This window comes from Zalophus californianus, chromosome 13 (assembly GCF_009762305.2).
Source record: "Zalophus californianus isolate mZalCal1 chromosome 13, mZalCal1.pri.v2, whole genome shotgun sequence".
NCBI classification, from domain to species: Eukaryota; Metazoa; Chordata; class Mammalia; order Carnivora; family Otariidae; genus Zalophus; species Zalophus californianus.
Window position 1 is genome coordinate 23,119,088 of NC_045607.1, and position 22,776 is coordinate 23,141,863.

Here is a 22,776-nt window from a genome sequence, read left to right on the forward strand (position 1 = left end):
AGAAGTCAGAAATCCAATCTAGAATGGATAAAGAAGACGTGGTATATTTATACGATGGAATATTATGCAGCCATCAAAAGGAATGAAATCTTGCCATTCGCAACGACGTGGTTGGAACTGGAGGGTATTATGCTGAGTGAAATAAGTCAATCAGAGAAAGACATGTATCGTATGATCTCACTGATAAGAGGCATTCTTAATCTCAGGAAACAAACTGAAAGTTGCTAGAGTGGTGGGGGGTGGGAGGGATGGGTGATAGACATTGGGGAGGGTATGTGCTATGGTGAGTGCTGTGAATTGTGCAGGACTGTTGAATCACAGATCTGTACCTCTGAAACAAAGAATACATTTTATGTTAAAAAGGAAGAAGAAGGAGAAGGGGAAGGGGAAGAAGAGGAGGAGGAAGAGGAGGAGGAAGTGGAGGAGGAGGAGGAAGAGGAGGAGGAAGAGGAAGAGGAAGAGGAAGAGGAAGAAGAAGAAGAAGAAGAAGAAGAAGAAGAAGAAGAAGAAGAAGTAGAAGAAGAAGAAGATGATGATAGCCGGGGGGTAAGAATGAAGGGGGGGAAATCAGAGGGGGAGACGAACCACGAGAGACGATGGACTCTGAAAAACAAACTGAGGGTTCTAGAGGGGAGGGGGGTGGGGGGATGGGTTGGCCTGGAGATGGGTATTAAAGAGGGCACGTTCTGCGTGGAGCACTGGACGTTATACGCAAACAATGAATCATGGAACACTGCATCAAAAACTAATGATGTGATGTATGGTGATTAACACAACATAATTAAAAAAAAAAATCCAACCTAGAATAAGCAAATGGTCAAAGGTTCTGATGAAAAAGTGGTGGGCCCCAAGTCCGAGGTCCCTGTCTGATTCCAGAGGTTTGTCAGAGAGACACTGACGCAGTGAAAATACTATATGTCCAGGGCCATGGTCCGCAACACAGGCTCTTTGGTGTCATAAATGTGGTCTTCCCAGCATCCCCTCCTCCCTCTCCCCCTGCCGCGGCCCCTGGCAACGGGAGGGGGCACAAGTCCTAGGCGGAGGGGTTTTGCTATCTGGGACTAGTCACGAACATCGGTCATGATCCTGAGCCCCTGATTGCTACCTGCTCTGACTGGTTCAGAAGAACCATTTAGGCGAATGACGGCTCTGTTATTGGGGCTTTTCCTCCAGACCTTGAGGTTATCCTGTTTTCTGATCTCCACCAATTATTCAATATTCAGGGGTTTTGTGAACCAGTTGTTAAACCACTGGCATCTTGCAATCAGCCGTTGTAGGAATATTTATACCACAGAAACCAGCAAACACTTGTAAAGACAAACAGAATGACTATGGCTTCATCTCCCAGAAATAACCCTGTGACATTTTTGGTTTTTGTCCATTTCTCTTTCTCAGTGTGCAGCTATTAGAGGCTAGAACATGCCTCCCTTGTAGCTTTTGCATTCCTCAGTTTACCCAAAAGTTTGAACAGATGGGCCTGCTGTCAGCCGGAGGGTTGGAGGGAGGAGAGCTGAGGCTTTCAGACGGGTAACAAAGCCCCTTTGCAAAGCCCCTCCCTCGGCCACCAACACTGCCCTCTGTCTCCTGGGACCTGTGAGATGGGCCAGTTCAGCCCCTCAAGGCCTTTTACTCATTTCATTTTGAGGTTGCCCCCAAGAACTTTCTGAATAGTCAGGCCATGAGGCAAACACATTTCTCCACGAGACTAGCGATTCTCAACCTTGGTTGCACGTTAGAAACACCTGGAGAGCTGCTAAGCTATACCCATGTTCATAGCCATGTCTGAGCCCAATGAAGACAAAATACATCAGAATATCTGGGGGTGAGCTCCAAGTGGCAGTATCTTGAAAGCAAACACCTGGGGATCCTATGTACGGTGCAGCCACATTAAGAGCCCCAGCACTGGGCAGGGATGCTCAAGGCTTGTGGCAGGTTAGTCTCCTGGGATGCTTTTTAATCGCCAGCCCAGACCAATTGAACCCAAAATTCATAGCTCTCCAGGTGATTCAGATGGAGTCAGAATTGAGAAGTGCTGTTTTAGACCAAATAAGAATTACCTCTTATTTTGTATCTCATCTCAAATTATGCAGCCACATTAATAAAAAAAGGACTTATGGGGTCTTGATGTTGCTATCACCCCACACAATAAAAACTTCTTCCAAAGGTCAAACGAATCCCTGGATCTTACCCTGAAATCAGAGTCTGAACACATATAGATATTACGCTCTCTTCTTAATTTGCTCAGCCCCTTTGAGGGGGCCCTCTCTGGAGAGTCTGAATGGAATCGAAGCTCTGGTTCACCAAGACCCACAAAGCGTTGAGTTGGTGTGCTGGGCAAAGGCACACCGCCCCCCCCCAAATACTCAAAACAACCCAGGACCACATGTGACTGTATCTGCAGCTTATAAATCATGCATCCATTCCACAGTTTTCAAACGTTAAGCGGTATGCCCAGACCCCTATTCATTACTTACTCCAGGTCGGTGATTCTCAAACTGAGGTTCCTGGACCAAGAGCAGCATCTCCAGGCGATGAGTTAGAAAATTCTTAGGCTGCATACCCTAGACCTACTGAATCAGAAGCCCTGGGTATGAGGCCCCAGTCTGTGTTTAATGAGCCCTCCAGGTGACAGAGACGCTTGCTCAAGTAGAAGCCTCGCTCCCCAGAGGCCCGTCGATCCAGGAGCTGAAGACCACTGCAGAGACAGAATGTGGTCTAAATGGGTGGGCGGAAAACAACCAAACAAGGGAGAGAAAGATTTGAGATTTTATTCTTCTGGGGTACCTGCACATCCATCCCAGGTGTTCAGAGCCTACCACCTGTGAACTGAGAACAAAACAGCCAGATAATTCTCCCATCAGGGTTCACGGACACCGAGAACACTATATCATGGCAGAATTATTTTTAAAAATCTTTATTATGCAAACATTCTTCTTTCTCTGAAAGAAAACATCTGAATGCTTGGGCAACATTTTGGAATTGCTAGTGTGCCATCTCCAGGAATTTTCGGAGGCCCTGTTCTTTGCCTTTGTGTCTTCTTGTACCTTTAAAACCTTTTCCAGTCTCCCTTTGAATTCCCCATTTGTTCTCTGTGTTCCCAGCAGCCCAATTTTGAACTTCATGTGGGTTCTGTGTAGGGAGGGACAGAATCACCACACTCTTTTGTGGCACAGGCATCCCATAATGAAAACGAGCAATGCTTTGAAGTAACTTCATGGCCGCATGTGTCCCCCAGTGATTATCTCTTTGATGCCGATAAGTACAGGGGAGACGAACCTGGCGGTAGGGACGGGAGGTCTCGGTCACAGAGCAAAAAGCCTGCCTACCTGCTGTCCACCCATTAGTGATTTTAATGCCTCACATCGGTTTTGGTAAAAGCCTCCTCAGTGAGAATCCCTGAAGATACCTTCTACCTGGACTATCCCAAACTCTGTGTCTCATTCTGAGTGCCTCTCCTGTGTACCTTGACACTCCTGGCTTTGCCCAGCATGCCCAGATATTAGTAGTGATGGATGCAAAGACCAGGACACTGGATCCTGAGCTGATCACAACTCCGTTGTCCCCAGAAGATTGGAAGAAGTCACATACAGCGGGAGAGATGGAGGAAGAGACCCCAAGGGGAGGGGTGGGGTGGGGGCAGGAGACGGAAGGTCTGGGGCACAAGTACTTGCGAGGGGCCACTTGGGGAACAGCTGGCTGTGGGGGGGGATGGGGGGCAGGAGGAAACTTGGGGAGGAAGCTTCCTGATGAACCTGCCATCTTCATATGCTCTCCCAAGTCTGAAAGTCTCCATTCTTCAGAGGGGAGCCAAATACAGGTGCTGGGAATATAATAATAAAAATTAGAGCCCAAGAGCCACATGCGAAGCTTGGGTTTTACCGTTTGTCCTGCTGTTTGCCCAGCCATCCCCTTGACTTTGGGGGTCTACCTACCTCATCCAGAGGCACCCGTATCATTTCTGGGGTCTCATCAGAGGTCTGTAGGCTCTACCTGAGGCAGCTGGAGACAGCATCACAAAAAGAGGCACTGGGACAGCCTGTCACAGTGGTGCCCCACCAGCTAGTATTGCTTTTTTGGTTCCAAATGTGCAAGACACAGGTACTGCCACACGGAAGTCAAGACCAAGGGCACCGGCGCGTCGTCGCGTGGCAGATCCGGCCTCCAACCTCCCCCCACCCCCAAACAAGCAGCCATCGTTTATAAAAACGCAGCACACACTGGGTTTTAATGAGAAAATAATTGTATACTTGCATTGAATGCCTCACAATCACTATAAAACTGAAGCAGGATAATAACATTTAAGTGGTTAACATACGCAGGAGAGCCAGATACAGAGTATAATTCTCAAACACAGTATTGCTGCTTTCCCCCCCTCCTCCTCCAAAAAAAAAAAAAAAAAAGTCCTTTGGGTAAAGGGCAACACAAAATCAAAATTGGCAGCTCACTCACTGAATGCTTAAAATTCAGGAAATTGGTTCTGTCACTAAAACTGGATATATTCACCATCTCTAAACACTTAGGCTATTTTTTTTTCAATACATAGTTTAATTACATCCATTATTTAGTTGGAAAAATGTTTAACTGTCTTCAGAGACATGAGTCAACACTGTTCTAGTGTTTCTTGTGATGCTTTGTGTGTGTGTGTATGTGTGTTGTGTATATATGTGGACACTGATCTATATACTGCTTATATGTCATCGTCTAGGGTGGGCAGCATGCAGAAGTGTAAAGAGGCAAGGAAATCGCATTGTGTCATCTGAGTAGAACACAGCCCAGCCTCCTACCACTGACAGACCCTGTTTCCATAATTTCTGGATGAGAAAGCCAAGGCATGTCAGTAATCAGCTCCGGAGGAATGGGAGCATCTATAAAACACTGTGGAAAGGAACACTTTCAGGAAAGCTTTTAACATCTACAGCATCTAAACATTTGTTATAGTTGAGATTAACAAGCTTGCGTGCTATTTGGGGGCAGGGATGAGCATCAGAGGCCCATTTTTCCGACAAGCCTCTTCCTCTCGATGGATTAGGTGGGAAGGACTCTCCTCCTGGGGTCTATTGCATTTTCAGAAGGTTAAAGGGGTTCATTTGGGATCCCAGAGCCTAGCACGGTGCTATGTACAAAGCCCAATGTTTTCGTAAGGAATAAAAAACTCAAGAGCACAGAGAAAATCTGGCTCTTGCAAGGGAACTGTTAATTTACATTTTAATGAGCAGAGCAGTCATCAGAAGGCAGCAGGGGGAACAAGCAAATGTTGGCCATGTAGGGGCCATAGTTAAGCAGCTTTGAGGCTAGGGTGGGGTCACAGAAACTCTGCATTTGTTGCCTTATCCACACACGGAGCACGGACCAAGGGACTGGGCTCTAGAACTCTGCACAATGCAGTTCATGCTTCTGGTTCAATCGACTGTAGTCAACGGCCAATTGGTCTGCCTCTAAAGCGAGTCCATGAATTGTGTGACCTCCTAGGCTTCCCAATCAGCTGCAAATTCTCCGTTTTCAAATGTAGGTGTAAGGTGGGTGGGTCCATGGCTTCCTTCAAAACAGAACAAAAACCTGCCGGTGGGTCCTGAGGGCTGTTTCCTCTTAGGAAATACGGTGTTGGTCTCTCTCATGTCTATATCACTACCCGATGCAAAGTCGGTTCCATTTTTGGTGCCCCTCATAAAACCGCTCCACTCACCAGCCATCCTAGCTAGCTACCACTGTGCCCCGGGGACACACGAAGTCTCGTCCCAGCTGCTTTCAGTCCGTGCCTGCCATGGGAAGCCTGGAAATCCTCAGGCAAGGTGGCCTTCCTGGGTCTTCCCATTTTACCCGTCAGGACTTCCCACCTAACACAGACCTCATTTTCCTGGGCATGTCTGTCTCCATGCCAGCCTCCCCTACTTGAAAATGAATTCCTTGCAGCAGGGATCTTATTTGTGTCCCAGTGGCCAGCACATTTTGTTGAGTATCCCTTCAGAATATTCAGGAGAATAAACCATATAACGATGGTGCCCACTACCCACCTCTAGAGTTTGGCTTCAAATGGCAGGTTCCCTTGGCAGTTTTAAAGGATCCTTGTGAGTTATCAGACAGTTGCATGTTTACTTTATGCCCACTGCTTGTCTGTGAATAAACTTTCCCCCCTAAAGTCAACACTAGTCTATTAAAAGAAGCAAAGATAATGTGCCTAACATCTACACACAAACTGTTGTGGCATTGCTACTTGTCAGAGTAACATATTAGAGCTTATGACTTAACACTATAAAAACAAAAAGGAATTTTAGTGAGGTCTGGCTTAATTATTGCTCTTTAAAAAAAAAACATAGTTTTAAAAAAAATAGGAAATAAAAGGCTGGTCAGTTTTTTTCTCATGGCCAGATTTAAAAATGTTTCTCATCCAGAAATTCGGGGCACCCAATTATTGAATACCCTTATCATATTGCTTTAAATGACAGAGAGTAAACCTGGCATCCTCTACAGTATACTAAGCTACGAATACAAAGCATGAGAATAAATATGGTACTTTTCTAAATGTCAAATTACAAAACCGCTCAAAACTTTTCAATTGTGACTCATGCAAATACCAGGTTAGGTCAATTTAATATTACAAATACTGTATCAGGTCGGTGCCTCTATATCCCTTTTCATAAAAAAGAAATTCTCACTCACTCCTGACGCTGGCAAATAGCTTTGGAGGAAATAACTGTACACCCTTGTCCCATGATCATTCTGGAATTTTAAAATCCTTGTACACACACTTTACCCAAACACACAGAGACGCGCACGCACGCGCGTGCGCGCACACACACACACACACACACACACACACACACATCTTTAGGATCTGTAGCTGATTCCAAGCCTGCGCTTAAATTTCTATTCTATATTTTTCTCTTTATCATCCTGAAAAACACTGGTTGCTCAGCAAAAATAATCTCTCTTACTTCCTTATTTTCCTACTTTCTCCCTCCCTGTTTCTCTATCTTCATGACCTTTTCTTTAATGATTCCCTTCCGACTGATCCAAAATAATCCTATCATTCTTCCTACCAAGCAAGGTCCACTTTATAATATAAAATATAGTTATAAACACCTTTTTATTTCCCGTCCTCTGCCTCTCTAAGGCAGAGTTTGCCCTTTTTCAATTATTGCCATTCTAAAAATACCCCTACCATCTTGAGCCAAGCTGTTGAATGTGTAGATTTTACACATGGATATGCTCCCCCCATCCCATCATAAAAATAGTTGTTGCCCACTAAATATAGTTTTCATATGAAGAAACATAATTGTGAAAATGTGTTCTCATAAACAGCAAATACTATAAGCAGATGAGATCCTAAAGCTAAGACAATCCATTTGGTTTGGCTTTCTCCCTCTTTCTCAACCCCTTCCTGTAGAATAGATTGTTTGCAACATGAAGAAACATTGTCTTGAAAATGTGGATTTTATGTATTGCCATCATTGATTGCTCCCAATTAAAAACAATTAAATGTAAGAGAAATGGAATCCTAATTGCCTCTTCCGGGCCAATAAAGAGAAACTTGCATTTGATTTTATGGCTGCTGGAGTAAACGAAGTTATCCCAACACCTCGGATGCCGTGAGTGAAGGCGGGAAGCTGGTGCAGGGAGCATCCTACGCCTTGTAGATTGCACCAGTCTGGGCTCTACTGCACTAAATGGCCCTGTTACCAATGTTTGTCCTCATCACCCAGCGGGGCTAGTCTCAGTTCTGCGTGTAGCAACCATGTGGATCTGCTTGTCCTTTTGGATCAAAGGACTGGTCCACATCCAGGTGATACTTTGAGTCTCAAAAAAAAAAAAAATTCTTTCTCTTTTGACTCCTGGGTGTTTATAGAGTTTGATGGGTGGGTGCTTTTCACTTGATTTTTCATCGTTGGTCATTGCAGCTTCTGGTCTACATAAGGATTGCTGAGTTTGTTCGCACTTTAATAAATATTCCATTAAAATGCTTCAATGTGTGGATTTCTTGGTTTCTTGGTAACCCAAGCACCAAAGAAGCTTCCTGGGTGGAAGGAAGTTTGTTATTCATTGTCTTCTTCCTCCTGGTTGGCATAGATCCCTGCCTCCCAGCGCAAGGCCAGGGCGCTCTTTCTTCGATTAACCCGTGTGGCCTCAAGGACCTAAAGAGAAGAAGGAAAAAAAAAATGAATCAAAGTTCATGGATGTTCACTATATAAACAAACCAGCTTTTCTGGGTTTTTTTTTTTTTTTTTTTTTTTTTGGTCCTTTCCCTCTCAACAGCATCCAGGAAAGGGAAAGTAATAGTGTCTGGAATGGCCGGGAGGTAGAAGAGATGTGGTAAATAAAGTAGGGTTCTGAATATGCATTCATTTCATAGCCAAATTTCATTTGCTCTTTGACCCATAGTTTTCAATATAGAAATTTAATTTCCCTGACGTGTTCTCCACGTTTTTTTCTTCCATTTTTATTTAAATTCTAGTGACTTAACATATAGTGTCATACTGGTTTCAGGAGCGGAATTTAGTGACTCATCACTTACAAGTAACACCCAGTGCTCATCACAAGTTTGCATATGTTTTTGAACTAGACTTGACTCTACATTGTTTTGATAACACAGTAGGTCTCTACATGTTATCTGATCAGTGCTGTCTGATGGAAATGTTCTGTATCTGTGTTATCAATATGGTAGCCACTAAGCTACATGGCTATGGAGCACCTGGAATAAGGCTAGTGTGGCTGAGAAACTAAATGTTTAATTTTCATTAATTTTAATATCCTCACGGACCTTGTGACTACCATATTGGACAGCACAGGTATCAGTTGTCTTAGTCTCTTTGTAAAGAAGCAGACCAGAAAATAATCCCAAACAATTGGACCAGTGTGAATTCAACCCATCAAGCTTTGTGGACATACATAAGCTATGATCATATTTATATCATAAAAGTCCACTTTGGTATAACTAACCTTCCAAGAGAAACTAAGTGGAAAGAAAAATAGCTTCCCAGGCCAATAAAAAGCAATCTGAGCATGATGATGCAACATCAGGGCACAGGTGCTAATAAATGAAATGCAAGGTGACAAAATCCAGGAGAGGTAGGCTCACCACCATTGGGGTAAGGCCTCCCTCCCTCCAGTTCACTAGAATAGTCTGTGGACTCCACAGGGAAACTTCAGCCAGGCTGCTCCAGCTTTGGTTTGATTGAGATGAGATCCAGATGGATGACATTCACGTTGTCAACATATGAGAAGTGGCTCAATTTCATGACACGGCACCACAAGCAAGCCCACACATGCCAATCAATTAAATTATGGTGGCATTAGCTTAGGACGTGCAGGTTCTGATATTAAAGAAAAATCTAGCAGAGCCAACACTGGTTGACGATCCAAACTGCAGTGAAGGCTTTGCTTATTCTAAGAACAATCATTTTGGCAAGGGACGAAGATGCGGGCAACTCCAGAGAAGCAAGGAGGTGCAGGTTGCAGGCAGTATTGGGAAACAAGGCACAAGCAAGTTCTGGGTAGATTCATGGTCTGGAGGTCCATCTCAACCTGCTTCTTTGGACCTCTGACAAATGGATGGACTTCCCAGACCTCCCATGTGCTTTCCTCTGGGAAGCCTTCCCCAGTCCCCCCAGCTGGGACAGCTGGACCTAACATGTAGGATGCACTCAGCCATGTCTCCTAAATGAATGTTCATCGTTAAGCACATAAGCCATATCATAGTGTCTTGTGTGTAAGCATACCACGGTCACTTATTCAATATCTAAGAATAAGAGACCAGTAGGGGCAAAGAATGCTACTAAGTCTGGTATAGTTAAGTAGAGGATTCATCTAGAAGGTCAGTGCGTGGTAACAGGGTACTGAGACAGGGTACTGGACTAGATCCAGAAGTCCTGACTTTCTTTCCGGTTCCGTCTGGGACATGGTGTTGTTCGTGGCATCTCATCTCTCAACTTTCTTCATCTGCAAGATGGAGACAGCACCTGCCTTGGGTCGAAGGCTTTCTCCGGAGACAGCACTGGCTCTGAAGTCCAGGCAAGTCTAGATTTAAATCCTAGTGACTGTGTGACCTTAGAAAAGCCACTTACCCCTGGGCCTCAGTTCTCTTAGGTGTGAAATGGGAATCATAAAAGCTATAGTACAGAGCTGGCCCGGGGAATAAATGAGGCAATATCCATACAGCATAGTTCTCAGTGCTCTGTGAGTTTTCAACCAATAATTATTTCTATCATTATTTGAAGGGGCTTTGTAAACAATGAAGTGTTCAGACAACTACATTGTGTTGTCTCTGGGTAATACAAGGCTTCTCGTCTAGGACTGGCTCAGGGGTGAAGACATCCTACAATGGCCTTTTGAAGATTCAAAGGCTAAGCTCTTGGAGAAGGTATCTAAATGAGCATTTACTCCATAATTAATTCAGAGTACAGTATTGTAGTGTGTGTGTGTGTGTGTGTGTGTGCGTGCGCGCACGTGCACGCGTGCATGCACGTGTGTGTCTATAAATCTCAAGCAAATCTAGAGCTCTGATACTTTAGTTCCTGCATATTAACTTCATTTCCTAAAGTTCATTCCTTTCTTTTTTGGGCAAAAAAAGCACTTGCCTCTGGAGCTCTAGTAATAGAATAATCAACACATCACACATACTGTGAACCCTTTACTGTTTTGATCCTCAAGACTGCTCTACGGGATACATACTATTATTACTCGCATTTCCCATAGGAAGAAACTGAAGCACAGGGAGGTTAAGTTGACCAATGTTACTCAGCTGGGGGAAGAACTGAGGTTCACACCCAGAATTCTGGGTGTGGAGCTGATGCCCTAGGCCACCGTGCTACATTGTGACTCAGTGCCCATCAGGAGTCTGTTGGAAGAAGCAACAGAAAGAGCAATGATACTCTCTATAGGAATGGAGAGGGGAAAACATAAAAAAAAATTAAAAATAATAATTGAAAAATCTGATTTAAGGTTTTATCATTTTCACAAATTCAGGTTTAGGTCTGGTGAGAGGGAAAAAAATCAATTCTCTTTGAGTAACCCGCTAATATTAATTTTCTCTCTCTCACGCTTGGGAAATTCAAGCAAATCACTCATCTTTGCGTAGAAATCAACAGACAACTGTATTTGGAGTATGAGTAACCAAAGGCAGAAGGGTTAAGTAATGTCAGTCACTCCATTTACATTAATATTTTGTCTTCCTCAGTCCTCTTCAATTGAAGATAGACTGGGCCCAGTTTTATCTTCCTTGAACATATTTGACCAGATTTTCATTATTCTTAATTATGTTAACTCAAAGGGGATGGGGCCCAGGGCCTAATTCTTCCACTGCCATTGCCCAGATGAGAACCGCAATTAGCCACTGAGGAGGACACATGAGATGATATACCTGTTATATTTCGTTACTCCTTTTATATCTTATGAAAGATGCTTCTTACTCATATCTTTTGAGAGAAAATTACTGATAATCATCAGCTCCCATCTCTGGTACTAATTATTTTGCAAGATAGGGAGATTTTAAAAATACATTGTGCTATAAGTTAGCGCAACCATTCTGAAGAATAATTTGCAATACGTAATGAATGTGAGGATGTAAAAGCCCTCTAACCAGTACTTCCCCTCCTAGATATACAGAGAGAAATTCTTCCAGAGCTTACACAAAGAGAAACCCGTAACATTCACTGAAACATTGTTTGTAATTGCAAAAAATAAGGAAACAAAGAAACAACCAACACTTCCATCAATAGGAGGATGAATTAACGGTGATATATGGTGTATACCATACAGCAGCTATAATGAATGAGCTACAGCTGTCAGTAACAACTTGGAGGCATCTAAAAACAATGTAGATAGAATAAAGTAAGGAGCAAAGGATGTTACAATGTGATATCGTTTCCAGAAAGTTTTAAGGCATGCAAAACCAAGATGTTATCCGTGTAGACAAACATATGAAATATAAACATAAAAACATGCAGAGAAATGATTAACAGCAAACTTAAGAAAAGTTACCTCTCAGGAGAGAGAGAAATGGGGATTGGGGAGAAGTAACAAGGGGGCTTGAATGGTATTTGCAAAATTAATATTATTGATATTAATTAACATCTGTTATTAATATTAATAATTTAAAATATTAAGCAAATATTATAAAATGATAAGAATGGTCAAAGCTGGATGGGTGAGCTTTATTGTTTTATTATCTCTTATTATTGGAACATTTGAATGCCAACTCCATGACATTGAGGACTTTGTTTTGTCGACTGCTCTATTTCTGGAATCTCGAAGAGTGCCTGGCATGTACCAGGTCCTCAATGAATTGTTAACTGAGAGAATGAATGCATGATTCTCCTTGCAGTTCTGTATATTTGAAATAATTATTTTAAAAATAATAAAATTCTAAAGAAAAAATACAAAAACATTGTGTTTTCCCATAGCAAAAAAAAAAGGAAAAATATTTAAAAATTAGGGGAAAATGAAAAATACTGTGACTTTTCATAGCACAGGTAATTGTGAAATCTGTGTAAAAGGAAATTGTAGAAGAAAGGAGGAGACTTGGGAATTCAATGCTTAAATTAAGGAGCTTCCAAAAACAAACAAACAAAAACCAGGTTTAAAGATGGGAGCAGGGAGGGGAGTGGGCAGTGGGTTGGTTCACTTTTGGAACAACTTATCCTGAAGATCCTGAGGCTACGGAGTGGAGCTATCTGGATTTGTGTTATGGGAAACAAAGAACTGGATCAACAGCTCAGGCCTCTTGAGTTGCACTGTTTTCTAACCAGACCAGAGCTATCTTTGCTATCAGTGCCTGAAGAAACTAAAGTCCGTGCCCTTGAATGCAAACACCTTCCAGATCCATGAGCAGGGCAAGGTCTTCTCCAGCCCCACCACACAGCACAGCAAAGCACAGCAGCAGGGAGCCCTGTCGCATGTACCCCAACATTTCCAGGCAGTCCCCAGTTCCGAAAAGGCTGGAAGAAAGAAACACAGAGACGAGCTGCTTCCGTGCCCATCTCCTTGAACACATCAGGAAATGGCAAACCACAAGAGCATGCACCTGGGTCAGGCATGCAGGAACACCAAGACAAACAAGTGGAAAAGTACCTCGGAAGTCACCTTGCAAGACAGTAACTTAGAGGTGTACTGGCAGAGAGGGAAAAGAGCAGGGTTAGTACACAACAGAGACACACTCGCACAACACCCCCCAGCTGGAAACTGGCACCACGCTGGGGGTGGGAGGGAGGGGAAGTAACACCAGGAGACCATCACACACCCACACCAGACTCGCTTCATCTGATATTAGTTTATTTGAAAATCTGTATCTTTTGGAGCATGTAGATACCCTGCTATTCATTAATAAAAATATCAGATAAGCCATACTTTGTTAATTCAAAATTCGTAGCTTCCACTTTCTGGGCTTTGAATTAACAAGAGTCTTCCCCGCCCCCAGATACAAACAGCTGCCCACCAGCAAGGTCTTTGCTGGCCATTTTGGATTTGCTAGAATCTATAGCCAACCAGCCTCTTCTCTTCCTGTAGTTCCTTTGAGCCCCACAGTAGTCTTAAAGCCCACTGCCCCACGAAGGAAGGACCCCTAGCACGGGCTCAGGACTTGATTTGAATACAAGGTTTGTGGGGGCAGATCCTGTGAACCTGAGCTGTGGATGGCACTGACTAGGGAGGGCACACAGCCATCCTTGTCACTATTTTGGGGGCCTGGATAAGTTGCTGACAGTGGGGTGATCATGTAGGAACTAAAATGACCCTTTAGTTCCTGTAGGACACTAAAAGTCTCTGCAAGAAATGCTCAGAACAAAATGGGCCAGCTATGGGAAATGACACAGAAGAATGGACTTTGGGCAGCTCCCCTCCGGAATTATGGTAATGGTAATGACCTTGCATTTACACAGCTTAGGACACTGGAGGCATTTCTTGGTCTTTGCCACTGGCATCCACGGACTGGTTCGGTGGGGTCATATGTCTGTGGTCATTAACTGCTTCTAATGTGTAGCGCTAAAAATGATAGTTCTGTAATGACCAGGCTGATGACTTGCATCTGATGGATTCTCTTTGTACCCCCACAGGGTATGAGCAGCTAGGAGAAAGCTGGACAGCACGAAACATCCTTGCTTGTGGCTAAGCTTCCCATGGAGCCTGCGGTGTGGGGCACGGGATGGGCCTCCCTCATCCACTCACTGAGAGTAAATATGGCCACGGGGTGTCTTGCTTTGAGGGGGAATGTGTGCGAGGAATTCTTAGAAAACAGTAACTGCTAGCCCCCAGCTTTGACTTAACCCAGGAGAACAGGTGAGGCCTTCTCTTATTCCAAGACAGGCAGTGACGACTGAAAGACATCTCAGTAACTATTTTGGGGGTAAGAGAGAGAGTAGAAAACCCACCAAGAGTAGATCCTATGCTAGAAGCCGGGTTGGGGCTGAATGCGTCTAGGAGGCTGTAATTTGGATGCAGGCCAGCATCACTTCAACTGAGAAAGGGAAAGCAAATCCACCAACCTGTTCAAGAGCATCACTGACTCAGGAACCCATCATCTTCTGAGGCTCAGGGAACAACTGGCCAGAAAAAAACACTTTTGCCTGAATATCCTTCCTTTGCAAGGCATCAGGGAACCTTTTAGGAAGCTATGATTCATCAGTCCATCATGTGTTACATGATGGACCAGAGATGGCATCAGGCCCAGCTAAGGGGACACTTCCACAAAGAAAACATTTCCAGATAAGAAACATGACTGTTGCATCTGGCTGGGTGATGCCTTTGCAAGGCACAGAAGCAGCAGGCTGAGGGGGTGGATGGGGTTGAAGCTCAGTTCCCACATTCCCCTCACAGTGTGGCAGGGGCAGGGGTGCATCCTAGAAGAGGAAAAAGGGTGCCTTTTTCGAATTCTTACAAGGGCCTTGTGAAGGCTGATAAACAGCCAGGGTAAGGAGGTAAGGGTGGGGATAGCAACCTCCCTACCCCCAAATTAGCTGAGGAGTCCTAGTCAGTGGGGCCTGGCTGAAGCCTTGAGCATGGAGACACTCATCAGTGACCACATCACACAGAGCATGGAAACCAGCAGGTGGCACCTGCCCAAGGTCCGAGCTGGTAACAAGGGTGGCCACGTGGGGATCACTTCTCAAGAAAAGGGACTTTTTCCAGTTCCTCGTTACTGACTTTTTCACCAACTGCAAAAGCAGGAGGACATCCACAAGTGACTTAAGATCCCCAATGCAGGGACTTGCGGGTAGGTATCCCAAAAGAGAGTCAGGATTGAATTTCCCATCTTCTGTCGTTCTCTGAGCCATCCCCTTGTTTCCAGCAGAAGAGAGGGACAGCTCGGGGACATGAAAAAGGCCACCGAATGCGGCAGCTTCCCCTGCACCATCCCCTGGCAGGGCATCCATGAACCAGCGGCCTCCTTCTGGTCCGGCATACGATTTTTTATAAAGTGGGAAGATTTAAGCTGGAAATGAGCTGGGGACCGGACTCCAGAGACCTCTGCTGCTCTGGGGTGGGGAAACGGAATCTGTTTGGAAAGGCAAGGATGTCTTTCTCGGGGGCTGGCAAAAACCACTTGTGAAAACTAGAGGCACAGCTCATGGTTTCCCTTGACTTCTCTGTCTGCTCTTTCTTCTGTCCTTCATGCTCAGTAAGACCACGTGTCTACTGTAACACTACACATACATCCTAACTGCCCCATTTTGTTTTTAGGTCTTCCTTCTCCTTAGCAAGCAAGTAAGAATGCTTTTCATTCCAGTCAGAAAGGACTCGCCACTTCCTATGAGCAAACACAAGGTTTGGTCCTGACCGTGTGTGCGGGACCCGGAGTGCAACCAAGCGACTCACTGGAAAGAATGCTGGCAGGTGGATGCGTCAGGTGACCCCGGACTCAGGTGAGCCATGGGAGGCTTCTGGAGGGTGGAGGAGCTAAGAAGCCGTGCTTCACCCTCAGAAGAGTGTATGTGAACGGCACCGGGAAAACTGGACTACCGGCTTCTGGGGCAGGGAAGCCAGGTACGCAGTCAAACATCAACAATCCATTGGCTCCCTATGATTATCCTCCTGGTAGAAGAGATGATTAAAGAAGGGGCCAGAGATCGGCTAGGAAAACAAATGAAGTTTGTTCATTCCTGCAGGGAAACCTCAACACGTTCTCCAGTGACTGATGTAGATCCAGTAGAAAGGACACCCTGAATTAAAAGGCCTAAGGGATGAAAGAACAGGTGGCTCTAAAATCAAGTTTGGCTGATGGTCACATATGGGCTTTAGAAACAATCCGAGTAGGGTTTTGAAGTTTTGAGTCTCTTAAAAGAGGATATAGTGGATTGCATAGATTTTGCTCTGTTCCTAAGAGTTTCCTACAACAAACTTGGTTCTCTTGTAATATCAAGAACAGTGCAAAACACCTGGCTTTGAAATCCAAGGTCTGGGGATATTAACAGCCTGATTAGTTAATAGGTTTCTTCCTTATGCAAAATGTTCATTTACTTGAGAAAAACAGAGATGGGAGGCTCCCACTTGGTTGAGGACGTGAGGGATGATTAGCATCCTGAAATGTTGATTCCAAGGAGATTCCTGAATACAAAGGGGAAATCCAATCTGGTTGCATCCTGAGTTTGCACTAAGGTGGCTTTCAGCCTCTGTGTGTGGAATGCGTAGCAGTGGGCTCTTCACTTTCATGGGGAGTATCTGCACTTCGACACAAAAGGCACACATAGGCAATGTGCAGACTGTGCTTAGAAAACACCTGCAAGGGTCACATGCAGAGTGGTTCTGTTCATTCTTCCCCTTCCATGCCAGGATGCAAGGGGGACCCTCAGCTAACCTCTACCACAGCTGCTGATATACGGCGTGGACTCACTGGGAGAAAAGAAAACAAGCCTCTTACAGCACTAAGCTTCAAAAGCACAGGCTCCAGAAAATACCCAAAAGTAAACTCTGTATTTTCAGTGGGGCTGCAAAGAAGTGCTGGCTAAGGTGACTTTCTGCTGCTTGGGGAAGGAGCCCCAGCAGCAGAACTGTCTGCAACAGTGACTGAGGGCCAGGCACCATCCACTGTGCGGTAGGAGGAATGGCCCCCGAATGCTCCAGCCGAACAGAGCAGCTAAGGCAGTGTTCTAGGCAGCTTAGGTGTAAGCTAAGGGAGAGCCTGGGGGAAGCAAATGAGTCAGCAGCTGCTATAGATGTGTCTTACTTTCTTTATCACTAAATATTTTTTAAAAGCACCGTTCGGCATCTGGCTTCAGGTCCCGAAACCCTTGAACTTAGCCAACCAGGATATGCGAGGCAGTAAGGAGGCATGGGATTCTGACTGTGAGCCCGTAGCATTCAGGTTTAAGGTGACCCAATAATTTATTATCCAAACTGGGGCAGTTTTTAAAAGTGAAAGGGGATGCTGTTAAAAATTACACCAGGACCACAGGCATAAGCCAGCACTGTCCAGGTCAGCTGGGCAATGTCTTCAAGGGACCCAAGCTATTTGTGACCTAGCTGAAACTGGGGGGTGGGCCACGGCCACTTCGATAAATGGTACGAGACTGAGGCCACCAGACTCCCAGGAAGTCGGCATGGGGCCCTGAGGCTGGTCCCTGGGCTCCTGGCTATGGAGACCGTGTCTCTGACTGGAGAAAGAAACTCCAGAGCAGATGATTTCCTTCATGGCTCATGTGAATGTCACGTGCAAAGGTGTTGAGAACCGAGGGTAGCAGGGTAGCCCTGTGGTTTCTAACTGTCATTTTAAATGGCTCTTTCCTGCCAAACTGTACACACACGCTTGGTAACACCCCAAAACCCATTCAGCCTTCTGCACACTGTGTCATATTTATGGGGACTGCTCAGAGTAGACAGTAAAAGGGACAGCATCATCAGAGTTCTCTAGAGAAATAAAACCTCTACGGGGCGGGGCCAGCAATGGTAGCAGGGAGTACCCGGAGATGATTTGGGGGTGCTTGTGTCCTTCCTCCTGTGTTGTGCTGATGTGTTTGTTTTTTTTCTTTTCCCCTACACACCAAACATCATGCCCTGCACCAGCCTCGCGGTGGGTTCCAGTACACTCGGCAGCAAAAGGACCCACTCCTTGCATCATCCACATTCTTGAGAAACATGGCAAAACCCCCAAACCCAACTCCAGGCACATTAAACGGACACATTTGAGAATTGGTTTCGGAGCCAGGACACTGGCCAGACAACGGCATACACACCCGTGCCTGAACGGAGATAACCGCATGCCACGCGGACGTTCACCCTCAGAGAAGTGAAAGAGGAAAGGAGGAAAAACTTACACTACTATCATCCATTCTCTCACGCCTTTTAGATTTGTGGGTCTCATAGTCTTCCATGAGGGTCTGCATCAGATTCTTGGGCCGCTGGGATCCGGCAGCCTCTTCGGGGGCTAAGTCAGGCTGTGAGCTGGGGCCTTCAGGTGAGGGGGATGGAGGAGGTTTGACTTTCTCTATTTTCCCTGAAACAACACGAAGAGAACACCCTTTCTAAGCTTGTCCGCTCATGACTGCTTCCAGAAAGAACACTGGCAAAAAGCAACCTCTGACAGAGAGCGGTACCAGAATGGTTGTTAAGTGTGGGTCACCGTACTGCAGGGACCAAAGGTTAAAGATGATGTCACAAACCCATCCGACAAAGACCTCAAGGACACCAGTGCTACAAAGTCAGTCAGACCAAGGAGGCCTGCAGGCACTCTGGAAATGTATGTTAGACAGACACTGGCTTCAGTTGTTCTGGGGACGTGTCCTCTATCACAGATTCCAGAATTCGACTGTCAGAGGTGGCGGTGCTGCCAAGCCTTAGAAACCCACGTTTTACAGTTGAGGAAAACAGGCTCTGCAAAGGGGACGTTGTGCTGAGGTCCCAGGGAGCTGGGCATGATTCCAGGTCTCTTGCTTTCCTCACCAGGTTCTTTCCTTATATCAGAAGCCACCAGTGGGCAGCTGACCTGCCCAGCCTTTCTGCATGGACGGGACTACAAAACATTTGAATGAGAACCAGGCTTGTTGTTCCCAGGTCACCCCAGTCTTCTACTGGTCAGCTTCATTCTTGACCTTACCTGCCAGGGTCCTGAGAGCATACGGTTTGAGACTCTCAGACCTTAGGGTCGGAACATCAACCAAGGCAGGCTGGATGTTGTAGAAGGGCGTGCACCAGACTTGGGAAAGGTGAGATTTTTAGCTTTGAAAGTGCCCTACAAGAATTCTCAGGATAAGGACATCAGATCAACTGTGATGCCGTGGTGACTCCAGACACTTTCATTAAGACCGTCTGCATCCTTCCCTCTTGGGAAATGCCCAGCCCTGACTTTGGCCCTGACTTCGCGGGGTGGGTTTCATTGCCAGAGCCCCAAATGCACCTCTGAGAAGTATCTTCAGGTGCAAAAGCCATGATTTTTCCAACTATGCCCATCGTGGGAGACACAGCTATAGGGTGTGTGAACAAGGAATGTGGAGGAAACACACAAATAAATAGGGCCATTGGAGTCTAAAAGTTTGGAAACCACCAGGGGAGGAGACAGATCCCTTTCACCCCTTTCATTCCCAAGCGGAAGGTGGCTCTGTTTCTTCCTCTCCCTCCCTAGACTTCTAACTTGGCAACTGCTGTAGCCACAGTCACAAGTGGAGCCTGGGGACCATGCCTCCATGTGGACCACTACAGCTCTTTTCTGGGCATAGCTCCTTTTGACGGGAGTACCCTCCCCACCCCCTAGAGTTCAGAAAACCCAGGTTTTAATTCTTGCACTTCCATTCACTAGCACTGTGTTGACTGTAAACAACCATTTCATGTTCCCACTCTTACCTTGGGCCGATCACTTAAGATCTCTAAGCTTCAACTTTCCTAGTTATAGAAAGAGAATTTGGGAAGAAGTTATCTTTGAAGTCCCTTCTAACTCAAACATTTTGCTATTCTGTCAGATATTTCTGGCAAGAGGATCAATCTTTATTGGTTAAAAAAAAAGGCATATGGCCATTATATTTGGCAAATTAGGTGCAAAGTGGTTTTTAATATACAGAGCACTCTATCTGCAGACTCACCCTTCCATCATAACTTAGTGAAACCAATTGTCTTGACCTAAATTACCCAGATCACTAATGAAAAGTCTTTTGATATTGACAGTAAGGCAATAAATATTTCTAAGTCCTCAAATTCACTAGCAATGGATTCTGTTTTTTATTAGGGAAACAGGGAATGCTATCATGGTAACTACAGACCCATCAACAATATTAAATAGTTAGCAACATTTTACCATGCCTTCTCCATCTATTCTTCCTTCCTCTTTTCATACTGAAATACTTTAAAACAACCCTAGACCTTAGGTAGTATCACCCCTGAATGCTTAGTATGTGCCTCTAGAAATTCCCATTGACTTTTTAAATGAAGCCTTGAGAACTTACACAGCATAGTGGTGAGCGTGCAACTCTGGAGCCAGCCACTTGGGTTTGAATCTACTACTTAGCAGCCAAATCTTGGGCAAGTTACTTACTGTTTCTATGTCTCAGTGTCCTCATCTGTAAAATGGGTATGATCCTAGAGGTACCTACCTCACACAGTTGATATAAGGACTAAGTTAATATTTATAAGGTTAATATTTAAAACAGTGAGCATCCAATGAATCCAGTTACTATCTATTTGTAATCTCAAAGAACAATATGTCTACCGAGTGAGAATGAGCAATTTCAAGGGCAAATTCTGCATAAGATTTTTGCAACTCTTCTAGAACTAGAACTAGACACCGAATTGCCAGGTTGATCATTTTCCAAGTGACTACACAGGTGTCCAAATAACTTCCCAGCAGTCACCTCTCCAGTATTAACCTTCTAGAAAGCAGAGTCCATATTCACTGCTCTAACTTCACCCTTTCACACATACCACAGTAGGACCCCTGGGCTCATGGCACTTTGTTGATACTTCTGTGAAAGCCTTTTCACATACTGACTTGTATCATACCTGGTTGTTTAAGCTTCTCTTCTCAGTTAAGCTATAATGTCAACCCAGGATAGGGATGATTTCAACCATTATGAATCCCTTAACTCATCTGAATGTAAACTCCATTAGAGCAGGATCTTGTCTGTCCTGGTCATTGCTGGATCCCAGCACCCACTGGGTATTTGGCACAAGGCAAGAGCTCATGTTTGTTGAATGAACCAGTAAGTACATTATGACATATGTAGCAGCCACTTGTTAAATGCTTGTGGATTGGGACAAAACTCCCAGTAAAGAATCTGAGCAAAGAGTTTAAATGTTTTCACCAAAGTCATGAAATAAAGCAATCTTGGTCTACAGAATCACAGACTCAATGGCTTTGTGGTAATAGCAAGCACATTTATGTGTCATTTTATTTAGAGAATTCGTGTCATTTGATCCTTACAACATCCCTGGGATGTAGTCAAGGTCGATGCCATGACATCTGTGAATGGTTTAGATTACAGGGACTCAGAGGCTAATGCCAGCCCAAGTTAACGTTAGCTAGAATAAAATCAGAGTTGGGTCTGGTCTGGAACCCAAATTGTGTTGATTATGGCTAAATTAGATGATGGGCTGTGTGCTGAAAGAGAATCATAAAGAGGGCAAAGGGTTAATATAGAGAAGTAGTCAAGTATTGAACATTAAAAGGCATTTTCCTGTTTATTCTTTTTTTTTTTTTTAATTCTTAATATTCCAGCCCAAACCACCCATCCCTGGAGCAAGTTTTACCGGTTCTAGCCACTAGAGGTCACATGAGTAACAGGTAAGAAAGATGGGCTGAGCAGGTCTGCAACTGCCACTTCCAAAGAAGTTAAGAGGTCTTCCAGAGAACAGGTTTCAGATTAACCAACCCCACGTCAGAGCCTCAAGGGAAGCTGTCATGGATCCCCAGAGAAAGGAGACACCACAACCCGTCCTTGGACTTCTGGCCATCAGTCTGGTTGGGATCAGGGGAGGTCAGCTTGGCTGGGCTTCTCTGCTGGGCCCTGTGATCTTCAACCATCCTGCCCCCCAGTGCGGTTCAAACTATGCGCTGTGCCATCTCAGGAATCACACAGATTGCCAAATAGCTGGAGGGGCATCTGCTCCATACCCAACATCTTCCTCAGAGGGCCCAAGATTGTAGCCAACAGTCCTCTCGATGAGGATGGTGAAGAAACTTCTAATGCTCCTCCCCCAGCGGTGGACACTGCACACACCACCATTGTTTGGGTCTCGGGGATCATTACATGAATGTGATGCAAAGTGGGCTGTGCCACAGACATGGGAAGTCTGTCTCACCTTTGTCCCTGGCCCTGTAAGGCCCCTTGAAATTCCTTGGCCCAGAGGACATACCCATTACAATTCCAGAGCAGTGACGGTTATCTTTGGCACTCACTGGCGCACATCTCACACAGCACTTCCCAATGCCAACATGTTCCATCCCCACTTGCTCCATCAAAATTTGCTCTCATGTTTCTTCACTTAGTGAATGATGGTAGCCGAAAGGGGCCTCTGTTTTCAATGACAAACATCCTGCTGTCTAGCTCCTCGTCTGGACTGTATACTCTACAAACTAGCTCCCTTTGAAGGACACCCCTCACCGTCCCTGTGAAACAGCATCAACAGAAAGCGTCATGAAGACCCTGGGGCACACCTGTGTTGGTCTTGGCCAAAGGCTGGTACCTGACCTTTACAGAGCAGAGAGCAGGTGCAATGTGAGTTCTAGGACATCTGACATAAGGAACCAACAGAATAAAACTAGGTGGGAATTCTCAGTGGAGGGTAGGAGACATTTTCAATTCTTCTTCATAAACACGATTTTGTTCAAACTATTCCATCTAGAGTACCTTTATTTATTGATTAGTTATT

General features: G+C 45.0%; 1 protein-coding gene and 1 long non-coding RNA gene across 15 annotated transcripts in view; one reads left to right on the forward strand and one right to left on the reverse strand.

The window, feature by feature from the left end:
• Nucleotides 1-272: 272 nt before the first annotated feature.
• Nucleotides 273-22,759, forward strand: LOC118356199. Its single transcript, XR_004819533.1, has 5 exons — nucleotides 273-283; nucleotides 16,922-16,932; nucleotides 17,431-17,436; nucleotides 18,958-18,961; nucleotides 21,306-22,759. It is a non-coding gene; the product is annotated as an uncharacterized LOC118356199 (long non-coding RNA).
• PALM2AKAP2 (PALM2 and AKAP2 fusion) overlaps nucleotides 4,197-22,776 on the reverse strand; it is a 471,064-nt gene continuing 452,484 nt past the window's right edge. For 6 of the 14 annotated variants that reach the window (XM_027615593.2, XM_027615601.2, XM_027615590.2 and 3 more), the window contains 3 exons: nucleotides 18,237-18,415; nucleotides 13,063-13,101; nucleotides 12,684-12,929 (listed from right to left, as the gene is read on the reverse strand). In XM_027615593.2, coding sequence (XP_027471394.2) covers nucleotides 12,699-12,929; nucleotides 13,063-13,101; nucleotides 18,237-18,415 — 449 coding nt within the window. In that variant the 3' untranslated portion in view covers nucleotides 12,684-12,698. Of the gene's footprint in view, nucleotides 8,130-12,421; nucleotides 12,930-13,062; nucleotides 13,102-18,236; nucleotides 18,416-22,776 lie in introns of those variants that run through there. The other 8 variants (XM_027615591.2, XM_035723639.1, XM_027615587.2 and 5 more) reach the window with 5 other exon arrangements.